Source organism: Pagrus pagrus (genome assembly GCF_965226575.1).
Source record: "Pagrus pagrus genome assembly, chromosome: 12".
NCBI lineage: Eukaryota > Metazoa > Chordata > Actinopteri > Spariformes > Sparidae > Pagrus > Pagrus pagrus.
In genome coordinates this window covers 17000937-17013389 of record NC_140196.1, presented here as the reverse complement: position 1 = coordinate 17013389, position 12453 = coordinate 17000937, and the positions used below count along the sequence as shown (strand labels likewise).

General features: G+C 39.2%; 1 protein-coding gene across 1 annotated transcript in view; it reads left to right on the top strand.

The window, feature by feature from the left end:
* piezo2b (piezo-type mechanosensitive ion channel component 2b) overlaps positions 1 to 12453 on the top strand; it is an 82454-nt gene that overhangs the window by 54015 nt on the left and 15986 nt on the right. The window contains exons 24-36 of the mRNA XM_084369252.1: positions 397 to 498; positions 608 to 773; positions 4045 to 4288; positions 4896 to 5004; positions 5528 to 5675; positions 6256 to 6345; positions 7754 to 7875; positions 8120 to 8188; positions 10475 to 10578; positions 10771 to 10869; positions 11606 to 11726; positions 11843 to 11920; positions 12250 to 12416. Of these exons, the coding sequence (XP_084225378.1) occupies positions 397 to 498; positions 608 to 773; positions 4045 to 4288; positions 4896 to 5004; positions 5528 to 5675; positions 6256 to 6345; positions 7754 to 7875; positions 8120 to 8188; positions 10475 to 10578; positions 10771 to 10869; positions 11606 to 11726; positions 11843 to 11920; positions 12250 to 12416 (1619 nt within the window). The remainder of the gene's footprint in view (positions 1 to 396; positions 499 to 607; positions 774 to 4044; positions 4289 to 4895; positions 5005 to 5527; positions 5676 to 6255; positions 6346 to 7753; positions 7876 to 8119; positions 8189 to 10474; positions 10579 to 10770; positions 10870 to 11605; positions 11727 to 11842; positions 11921 to 12249; positions 12417 to 12453) is intronic.

Genomic DNA, 12453 nt, shown 5'->3' with positions numbered 1-12453 from the left:
ACCCATAAAACCTATGAAACAAAAATAAAATGAAACTGAAATGACAGGACCATGACAACTTCTGTATCCAGATAACATGTTCGGATACAGATAACATTTTTAATAACAGGTGTAAATGTCTCCAAGTCTCAAAATGATCTCTGTGTTACTTGTAAATTACATTACAAGATAAACATTTCTTCATTTTGAAACTGCATATCTGTGTAAAAGTTGTTATCTTAGCCCAGGAGAACGTTGAGGCCTCAGATTGTTTCACATCGTTCAGTAAAGATGTTTTTATTTGTTACCATGTCAGCCTCTTGTTGCCAGTTCTGTCCCTTTAAAGTGCTCCATCAATAAACCTGACATGTTGATGTTGTTTATATCTGATGATAATGGTGCATGTTTTCATTTCAGACTATCCCTGGAGGTTTCCCAACTCCACTACAGACTCCAATGTGATCAAGTGGCTCTACCTTCCAGATTTTAAAACCGAACCCAATTCATTGTTCCTCGTCTGTACGTGTATCTCCATAGCTCTGGAGACGAGTTGGAACCATATTTTTTCCAATTAGTAGATACGTAGCAATTGCTACTAAGATTTCCCCTCTCCTCTTTTCTTGTCTAGATGACTTCATGTTGCTGCTGTGCGCCTCCATGCAGAGGCAGGTCTTTGACGATGAGAACAAGGCGGCAGTCCGCCTCATGGCTGGAGACAACGTGGAGATCTGCAGAGACCTGGACGCAGCCTCTTTCAGCGTCCACAACCCTGTTCCCGACTTCATCCACTGCAGGTACAGCAGCTCACAATGACATCATGCTATGTTCATGCTGCAACAGGAAGTAAGTGTTCCTACTAGGGCCATGTGGAGACAGTATATGGCGATGGATCCCATGCTTGTATTTCAACAGTTAAATTAGATTTTACATTAGAGTCACCGGAAACAGTCGTCATAAGTTTGGTGCCATTGGAGCTTGACTGAACTGGCATTAACATGGAGGACAATGGAGAGGACGGGAAGTAGTTGGCTTAATAGATGCTTAATTAAGTTAGATATCAATTAAGTGAAATGTGTCCAATATAAGCAAGTTCTTATTTGTATCATATTTGCATCCAAAGAATTCAGGTAAGAGCTGCAATGTGGATTTAAGCATTAAGACTTGTGTCTGTTTGGAGTTATGGCTTTGTTTTTATATCTTAAAGTAGAGTAGAATTTTAACTTTAAGGTTTTATTGTTTTAATTTAGTGCTGCCAATGCATACTATTCATAATTGTCTCTGAAATGATGGAAACAACAATTTTCAATCATCAAAAGTGAAACAGGATAACCCTCAGATTTTCTTTTCTTTTGTAAATGTTCTGTCAAAATGAGATAATGGCATGAAAAAATGTTCAAAGCAGCTTCATCAGAAATAGTAAAAAGAAAACAATGAGACAATGAGACATAGTGATGAACCGACAGAGAATTGTCTACCAAATCTGCAGCTCCCTTTGGCTTTATAGAGATTGAATTGACGCCATTGTTTATCATCCAGCCTGCATATTTGCTTATTCGGACTTATTCAAAACCCACTGTACACAACCTGCTCAGCACCACATGGTAGACAGACACAGTTAGTGGCTAGCTGGTGAACATAGTGGAACATTTAGCAGCTTAAGAGTTGGTGGACACCAAAAACAGTGCTAAAAGAGAATGAATAATGTATTGGATGTTTCTGTCAGAAGGTAACTATATCTAATAGAGCAGTTAAGCTTTGATTACAGGATACTTTAAGGTGCAGTATGTAAGAATTTATGTCTAAAATGTAAAAAAAAAATAACTGACACAATCAACAGAATGTAAAAAAATGACAGTTTTGACATTATGTCAAAGACATCAATGTATTGGGTTGGTTGCTAACCAGCTAGCCCCTAGCCACAAGAGATGATAGTCTGATAGTAAACAACAGCCACACTTCTGGCCGAAATTTAATCAGACTTTATAATTTAAACATTTCTTTTAATTTTTAATTTTTTTAATTTGATAAATGACATAAATACATGAATAAATGACACACATTTACATCAATCAATATTTAAACTGTTTGCATGCATTTCAACAAAAATAATTCATATTTTAAACTGTTGTGACTATGTATTGGACCTGCGTTCGCCAGGTGGTCAGAAACAAATGAACGATAACGTTGCTCCATTACGGCTGTATGCGCAGAATGAAACAACTGCCAACAAGTTTTGCGAAAATCAGCAGAAAAGGTTATGATGTTGTAATTCTGTGTTTATCTGCCAGCCTTACATGGCCAAAAAATCTGTTATTGCAGGTGTAAATCGAAAAGTTTTTGCAACTGTGAACCAAGTTATCAGAATCAGAAATACTTTACGTGTTACGTTACAGTTGCTCCTTCTTGAACAGAAATATCACACTATAGAGAGATTTAATAAGAGATACATAGAGAAGACAATTATAAGATATGAGAAAATACAATATAACATAACATTAATATATCATTTGTATATTAAACTATATTATGTGACAACTATATATATGTATTTCCATGTATTAATAAATAATTACATGTATTGTAATATATAAAGTACAACTTTAAACTCCCGGATAGACTAAAGTATAGAGAAGCAAGTTGATAACAGATGGTTGTGGTTAGGTAAATGAATTGGATTAGAAAAGTAAAAAAAAAACAAAAATAAATTCCAGCAACAACCTCTGAGGTACAGTTGAGTAAGACACTGTATCCCAGCCTCTCCGGTCGAGCTGCTCAGAGAGAACTCAGTATAAATCTGCTGTTGTTCTTGGCTGCTAACTGTGTAACTGTAGAAATCTTAAGTGGGGTGGTGCTGAATAAGAAAATACACACTCAGCAAATCTCTTATCCTGGATAAATAAAGGTAAGAAAAACTGACAGATGACAGTAGTTTAGCGGGAGCCGGTTTTGAAAACCGACTGTATACATAATTCAGAATTTTGGCTGTCGTCCGATATTTGAATCTAGAGCTAGATACCGACGTGGCACATAAAAAAGAGTGAGGAGAAGGTTTTCAGAGGCAGGGAAACAGAGAGCGAGGTGAAAAGACAGCGAGAGCATCCTGACCTGTCCACAGTCATTGATTATGTGCTCTTCACATTCCACTGTTTTGATGCACAAAGTGGACAAGTCTTTTATTAACGCACTCTGTGTCCATCAACAAGCCCTAGTAGAAAGAAAGAGAGCTGTACAGCCTGTCTGTCCACGCCACAGCAGCTCTGCACTTATTCCATCGTTTCCCTCCAGGATCAAATTACGGATACGGGGTGGGGGAGAAATCCATAATCCACAAAAACACTCTGTCCGTCACTCCGCGACTCAGACGCTTTTGCCCTGTACTCTAACTCAATAAATAGCTTTTAAGTATGGAAAAGGTATTTTCTCCCCCTGATGAAGAAGGACACTCACTCAGCTATTCCGGCCCATCAACGCATCGTCCGATCCAAACCCACTTCATCAGAGCTGCTTCCTAAACTGTGCAGCTGTTGTGGTCCCTTGTTTTCCATCTAATTAATGCACGTTGCTTCCTATGTTTTCACTCCACACATCATATTAATGGGCTCTCACATGGTAACACAGGATCCATACGTATGCTTTTAGCATGTTAGACGCACGCAGGACAAGCAGTAGTGTACCTGTGCTGAGCGACAGGAGTCGGGTTTCAGCTCTGGTTCACGTTCATTGATCAGACTCTTACCGGTGTCCTGACGCTAAGCGAAACACTAAGTGTGATTGATGGGCGGCAGATTATGCACACAGCAGCAGAAAGAACTGAAATGTTGTTTGGACTATTGCTATGTGCTAAACATGCATCCTTATTAGCAACGTCAATAACAATCCTTTCCTGTCGCTCCAGTGTACATTCAATGTCGGATTACATCACCTCTGGGTTTGAAGCACAGATTTTTGGAAGACTAACCTTCCCCTGACATTTAGACCTGTCAAGGTCTCAATACATCTCATTTATCTGTTGACTCTGAAATCCTTTTGGAAAACTGACATATCGGTTTCACCTCTGTCCTCAAGGTCCTACCTGGACATGCTGAAGGTCATCATGTTTAGCTACCTGTTCTGGTTTGTCCTCACCATCATCTTCATCACGGGGACCACACGCATCAGTGTCTTCTGCATGGGCTACCTGGTGGCCTGCTTCTACTTCCTGCTGTTCGGTGGTGAGCTGCTGCTCAAACCGATCAAAAAGATCCTGCACTACTGGGACTTCCTGATCGCCTACAACATCTTTGTGATCACCATGAAGAATATTCTGTCTGTGAGTCGTCTATCTCAACTTGTATATCATGTCCACTTAATTAATATGATAGACAAATCTTACGTAGCGTACAAGTGAGTCGATATGTTGTTTAGATATCTGTCTGCATGAATGAAAGATATTTAAGGGGAGAGACTGAAGGTGAACAGGTTATAAATTCTAACTAATGGGTATCACCACGAAACTTTGACAGTTTACATTTAAAGATATGTGAAGTTGTAAAATTCTATTTTTTCCCCCCCAAAAAAGACACTAGGATAAAAAAATGTCACTAATTGAAATCAACGTGAAATTTCTCCAGATAATTACATACATTGACATTTATTTCTTTGCCTTACAAAATGCTAAATGTTTAAATATGCAAATCACGTATTATTTTACTGCATATTTGCTGTTTGCATTCATTTTCAGAACAGAAATCTGAACTAAAATAAGGAACGAAATGTGTATTTTGGACATTTTCTTCCCTCTAGTATAAAAGAAGATGTTTTGGAAGCAAAATTGCCCAAAATGTAAAAGAAAAAACAACAATCTTTTCAGCTGCAGTGTCTCCCATTAAAGGTTTAATATAAGACGTAAAATGTAAATTTAATGTAAACATTTTTAGATCCTGGCTTGTGGCTACATCAACTCTCTGGTAGTGAACCATTGCTGGTTGGTCCAGTTGCTCAGTCTCGCCTGCACCATCAAGGGCTACAGCGAGAAGCCGAAGGACTGTGAGTAGATTTAACATTTTACTTCTTTGTGCATATTATGGTCGTTTATTGTGGAAAATCTTTCACAAGAAGGTGAGCTATCCCCTTCAGTATTAGGAGGAATCCTAATAAATCCCCATTTTTGCTTCAAGTATTACTGTTCATCTTTCAGACAAATTTAGTTCAGCACAATCTGTATTTTCATCCCACTGGACAAGTGATTTACAGTGAAAACAAAACACTGCCACAATACTCAATGAAACAGTAAGATTAATGCCTCGGAAAATACAATAAAAGGCGACATTAACATCCTATAGAGTCTGTGCAATTTACACTCGCTTACACAAATGTTCTCACTTTCACCTGTTATTAGAGGTAGTCAGCATTTGCTGCTTGCATTCAAAGAGAGGAATTGTTTGCAAGTTAATGATTTTCATTCCACGAATTGATTACTGTGGTGTGAACAAGTCAATAGCTCAATTTTGTGAAATGGCAGTGATTGAATTAGATTGTGTATGAGCGTGCTGTATGTATATTGCACCAGCGAGTTGTGAGCAGCCCAGCGCCGAGGCCGGGATCATCTGGGACAGTATCTGCTTCGCCTTCTTGCTGCTGCAGAGACGAGTCTTCATGAGCTACTACTTCCTCCACGTGGTGGCTGATATCAGAGCGTCACAGATCCTCGCATCCAGGTACACAGCTGAGGTTGAGACTCAGTGGTGCTGCTCCGATCTTCAAGTATTTATAAAGGCTTACTCTATCAGTTATGACAGGGTTTTTCCTGCTTAGATAACAAATCTGCTGTGGAAAAGGTCATTGCAATATGATTTATTTGAGAAAGATATAGACCAACTCTGTAAGGCTCTCTAGATTTAGGTATGCATGGTTTATTCAGCAAGCAGACAACATGTAAAGACTTTTGACAGAAGAAAAGCAATGATGTGTATCAAGCAAACACATCAGCCAAATCCAAAATATGCTCTGGAGATTAATGTCAGTATGATGGGAAAGCTCACCCTCCCATTCCATGGATAGATCCCCCTAAATCCTACACACTGGACTTTTACTAAATTTCTTTATTTGTGCAAAATAACCTGAGAAACATTGTCTTGCCCAGTATAGTTAAAGATGGAGTCAATATACCCGTCGACGGGGTTGTGTGAAATTTAATTCCAAAGGGAGATTTAAATGTATTTTGCTCATTAAATAGTAAAATAGTAACACACTGACACAACATCTGATTGGTCACTGATGTGTGTTTGTGCGTTTCAGAGGGGCGGAGCTATTCCAGGCCACTATAGTGAAGGCGGTGAGAGCCAGACTGGAGGAGGAGCGCAAATCTGTGGAGCAGCTGAAGAGACAGTGAGACTCCAAATATTTACTCACTCCATGTTGTGTATTGCTGCGGTTGGGGTTTTGTGTACAATATGCAATACAAGGGGGTGTTATGTAATTTAAATATGATGAGACTGATCTTTAAAAGGTATACATTTACATACACCAGAGAGTGTACACAAAAACCTATGATTTCAAGTACATTTCAGAGTATGTACAATATTCCTAGGATGTTTTTCTTTCATACAAATTCTCAACACACTCATCATGAACATTTCAGTTTTGGCTAGATTTATAAGGGTTTTGTGTTTTGTTTTGTTGTACTAATAGCTTTTTGTCCATGCTGCTCAATTCTTACTGTAATCGGTTGTTTTTCTTTTAAAGAACAGGGTTGGCATTATTCTGTAGTTGTCATGTTGCCTTTGAAAACACCAAAACCAACAGTGTGTTATTTTCTCTGACTGTCTGTCTTGGCACTCCGTCCTGAGCCTGCTGATTCCTACTGGAGATGTAAATCTTAAAAAAACAGGACACAAATATATAGTTTTGTGAAAAAAGGCACAGTAATTACCAAAACTACTGAAGTCCCGAGAGGCAAATGAAAATAAATCTGGTGGAAAACAGTTTTGATGTGATCATTTTTGTAATTTTGTTTTCATTTGTGAGAACAGGTGGAACACTTAAAGCAAAAAAAAACAACTTTTTTTGAACCTGTCACAACTTTTAAAGATGGAAAAAATAACAACCTAAAAAAGGGAAAAAAGAAAAAACTAATAAAACGGATCCTGCGAAAACGTTTAAAGAAAAAAAAAAAACACGATAAAACTTTCCTTTACCTACCAACATTTTTAGAGATTAGAAAACAAAAAGAAGCAAAAAAACAACACAAATAAAACTGATCCTGGCAAAACATTTTTTCAGCTGCTCGACCTTTTTTTTCACCCGTTTTCAAAGATGGAAAAACAAAATGAAAACGGATCACCAGAAGTTTTGAATTTCTCACCTCTCAGGGCTTCTGTACAAAACAGCTGGGCACTGATGTTTTTAGCAAATGTAAAATAGTGTATTTGTCGGCAGAGGACTAATATATATTAGGCCTAATTTGATCCACAAGTAAGTCAACATGATTCAGAAAGCATTTAAAATCTGTTCTGGATTAAAAACAACTCCTGGCTCCGCCATTACTGTTTCCAGGAAGCGGTCTCTCATTATACCACACTACATAAAGTCAATGTATTTCCACCACTTACACTTACCTCAGGAGTTACTCATGAGCTCTGATAACATCCACTCACCCGCTCTAATGAGCACTCCACCGTTACATAACATACACTAATTTCCATATGAAGCCTGGAGATGTTTATGGTCAGTCTGTCGGTGATGTTCATCTGTGTCGATACTTCGTGTCTCTTCACTTTCTCTCTGATCTAATCAGGATGGAGCGCATTAAGGTGAGGCAGCAAAAGTTTAAGAGGGGCAAGGAGAAGATGCTGAGCATAGCGCAGGAGTCTGGAGAAGGACAGAACCTAGTCCAGCCCGAGGAGGATGATGATGACGGTATGACGGAGGCTGCCAGGGGCCTCTCTCTGTGTAGCTCATGTTACGAGGTTCTGTGATTACTAAGTAATGTTCAAGGGAGATGGGTGAGAGTGTAATAATTCATTAAATGTTGTGTAATGATGTATATTCAATAGTATTTGTTCTAAAAGAGCAGCTTAACGTAGTGAAAATGTGCCTTGAAGTTTCCAGAGAATTGAATTTTCTTATGAAATGTTGCATTGCTGTATTTGTGAAATTTTAGGAGCACAGCCAACGAAAGCCAAGACCAAAAAAAAGCAGTGGTGGAGGCCGTGGGTTGACCATGCTTCCAGTAGGTTGACCCCCCCAACCCCCCTTTGTTCTCTTCCTCCACTCTGATTGGCCCTTGTGTCCTTGACCAGAACCCTGAGGATTCCCGTACTGCCCCTGGGCTCTGAAGGCACCATCAAACAGTAGCCTTGCTCCATCCAGACTTTAGTCCTTTTCTGTCTCTATTTAAGGGCCCTTATTGAAACCTGTAGTTCTCATCTAACTGTACACAATGTGTGAAGAGGCACTTCAAGATGATGTAAAGAAACGTGTCAGTGTCACTGCAGAGCAGGGTTGCCTTAAATAGACACGCTGAGACGATGAAGAAAGAGAAAATGACTAATGGCTGGAGGTTTTTACTTGACATTGTTTAAAAACTAAACGTCACCTTCGGTCTCACCTAAAGAGCCCACAGTAGAGAATCGCTCTCTTGTAAAACACTTTCACGCAAAGATATGAAAGTGGACTTGCCTTTATTCTCAGTACTGGAATAAAGGATGAAGAGTTTGTTCATTCTTTGCCTGTAGACATGATCACCAAACAGGTGTTAGCCAGGAGAAAATAAGCAAATGATCGGACGATTAAATATGTAAAATGACTAGTTTACAATCCAAATAAAAAATATTGTAGCATCTCTCTGAATCCATCAATGGTTGCCTGTTTGGTTTGAACTCATGTCTCATATCGTACTCCACCCCCACATGACATTTTCAAATCATTTCTCCATTTTATCTCTCTGTCATTTGATGTTTCATCTCCATATCCCAGCATCCTCCCTCACCTCCCGCCCACTGTGGTTCTGTTCAAGGACATAAGTCAGCCTCGTCTATCCCATTGCTTCTAACACTTAACTACTGCAGACAGGAGTCACTTTCTCTGTCCAATAACTTAAAGGCGACCGTGCTTAAGGAATAAAGAGTCTTTAATAGAAAATTCTCCATTATGCTTTGTGCTCATAGTTAGTCGTACTAATATTTTCAGATGTGTTGTGTGTTTTCTGTGTTTTCTGTTTCATCCTGTCATGTCTCTGATGTTCTTAAATATGTGTTGATGTCGTGACTTGATATATATTTTTTAATATCAGGCGGTATTTTTTTAAATATCAACCTTGAAATGTGGATGTACAGTCGATTTTAGCATGAATATAGGAAAAACCTCATATAATCGTACCGCTTAATATAATCGTACCGCTGCAAAAGTACTGTGAAGGGAAAGGCTTCAGGCCACTTTAAAAAATGCACAGCAACTGAAAAGTCGAATGGAAAACACAGATAATGTTATATTTTGAAAGGGAAAGAGAGAGAGAGAGAGAGAGAGAGAGAGAGAGGAAAGTCTGTACTTATTTGCTCTTTACAGCTTTTGGAGCTATGGTTTGGTAAATTAGGTGCTTAGATTTGATGTTTAGAAGTTGGTTTCACAACCACTCCAACTAAATGAAAATCTGCATCAAGGTAATGTTTAATTCAGCTACAGTCGTTTGTCAGTGAGCTGGGGATTTGCCTGCTTCGGGCGGCAACATCATTAGGCTACTGTGAGAAGCATTTCATTTACTACATCAGGCCTATTCAGCTACTTGTTACTGCCAACTACTGTAGCCTTCAGATTGTCTTGACTTATATACTCTCAGGTAACAACAGGACAATAGATGCAGACGTCATAGCAGGTGTTGCTCATGCCTTCCCCAGAGCAGTGACGCTTGGACATTTTACAAGACAATGACTGGCAGCCAGTCTGACTTCCTGACAACACCTCAGGCAGAGAATCACCGCTCATCTGGCTTCTAATCCATATATTGATTTATGAATCTAAAAAAAGTTTAATTCCCAAAAGTCTTGCTAATATTATTTTAGCATAAAGAAAATGGAGCCATTATGGGCTAACGTTAAAATGATACTGTGAGCTGAGGAGCTCACCTTGGAGTATGTCATAATCAATCTCACAATGGTGAAGTTATTCAGGTTAAACAAGCCCCAGAGCCCTAACATCTGTAACTACTCTTATCAGGCTGATTAACTATTCCATGCTTGACATATTGTCGAATAAGCCAGTTAATAAGTTAAAGTTACACTACTGCATGCAAAACCACAATGTTAGTGACCAGGTAACAAGTTTGCGTCTCTGTGTAGAGTCAGGTAAATGCTAAACTGGTGGTGAATTACATAGATTTTAATGGTAAGTGGTTTGACTTTCCTTCCTGTCAGCAAAGGAACCCACTCTCTGAATTTCATTTTAATGTTGTGAAAAATGTTGAATGATTTCAGCTTCTGTTTGACTGAATGTAACAACACTGTACCCTCTGCCCCCTCAGTGGTCAGAAGTGGAGATTATTACTTGTTTGAAACTGACAGTGAGGAGGAAGAGGAGGAGGAGGAGAATAAAGACGACGAGCCGCCAAAGAAGTCGGCGTTTCAGGTGACTTCAAGTAGCGGCTCGACTCTTCACGGATTGTTTTCTCTTTCTGAACGTTCAGGAGAATATGATGAACGATGAAACATGTATATTCACCTCACAGTATCCTGCTCTGCTAACACAGTTAACCTCTGTTGTTTCTGATAATATGAAATAATCTTCTACTAATCCTCCCACTCTGTTGTCTCTCTGTAGCGAGCTATTGGGAAGTTTGTCTCTGCTGTTCTGGCTTTGCCCAAGTCTATCATTAAGCTGCCTAAAACTATACTGCAGTATGTAGTCAAGACAGGAAAGGTACTCACCACCACAACTAACACCGCTTGCTTTCTGCATGAACATTTTTGCGTAACAACTAACGCCACAGCAAACTGCCTTCTCAGCTCATGTTTGTTGCTCTGCTTGGCCAGAAATAAATGAAACAGATGCTCTTTTGCATGTTGTTGTCATGCTGATTGTCTTGACAAGGGTTGCATGAAGAGGAGCTTTATTTGACACGGTACTGAACGTGTGTCCTTGATCTGGTTTGATCTACTGTTTGGAGCTTAAAGCATTTGTCAGTTATCACGATCAGTGAGGCAGCAAACGTATTAGCATTCAGTGTTTTGGCCTTTTCTCTGTTGAAAGACATTGTTTGTGTTTGGTGTTACACTGGTGGTTTTGCATGTTTCAGTGCATTAACTGAAAAAGTGTTAATTCTTAGCAAGACATCCGACTATTTTCTTCAGCATACGATACAATTTTAGACCGCAGAGTATAAAAACTTGCTCGAGGTGGTCCGTTTTATTAAAGTTTTTACTGGAATGAACTGTTTTTGAAAAAGGTTTTTGTCGGTGTGTTCAGAGAAGCTGTGTGAGAATCTGCCGCTGAGAAACTCTGCATTCATGAGCTCGACTGTATTGAAGTGATGTGATTACTAAAACATGCAAAACCATCTCAAATTGGTGTTTGATTTTTCCTTTTGTTTGTATTATTTACCTCCTTTATTCAGCATCTTTTCATTGATACTAAACTCCTTCTCTCTGTTCTCCAGTTTCTTTATCACGCCTGGATCACAGACCCCAAAGCTGCCCTGAGGGCGCGAGGCAAAGAGAAACGCAAATTTTGGAAAAAATACACCAGAGGAGTTAGACGCAGAAAAACAAAAAAAGATGGTGAGCAGGGTTTGTGGATAAAAATGCTCTTTTGAAACAAACTTGAATGCAATTTAAAAGTGGACTTTCATTTCTCGTTCTTTTAACCACACTGAGGTGTATTTCCTGTGCTGCAGCAGGTCATGTGGCCATCGAGGTTGGTGAGCTCTCAGATGGGCAAGAAAAGGGAGAGAACAAGAAGTCTGGTGGTCCAGGTTGGTTTCTCCTCAAGAAAATTGTTATTATGATTTATTCAGATTGTTTGTATTTATTGTGATTATTTCATGACTTATTATAAAGCTATAGAATATACAAAAAAAATGCACTCATTAAGATATTATCTGGCTTTCTGTTTCTGACTTATTTAAGCGTTTCCACTGCAGGAACTTTTCCCCAGTGACAAGTCGTGTGTTTCCATCGCAGGGACCAGAGTTTAGAGTCCCTAGAACATGATTCTACCGCTTTGCAAGTTCTGATTTATGTGACTGTACTTTTGAAATTGTAATATACTGTAATAACTTTTGTGTCCTTTGCCCTCCCACAGACAATATCATCAAGCGAGTGTTCAACATCATAAAGTTCACCTGGGTGCTCTTCCAGACGACGGTGGAGAGCTTCACCAAGTGGATGAACGATATGTGCAGGGAGTACATTGACATCTCCACTGTGCTGAAAATAGAGCGCTGCATGCTGACCAGAGAGGTCAAAAAGGTACCAAGAACCTCCATATTGACTCCTGACATGTAGA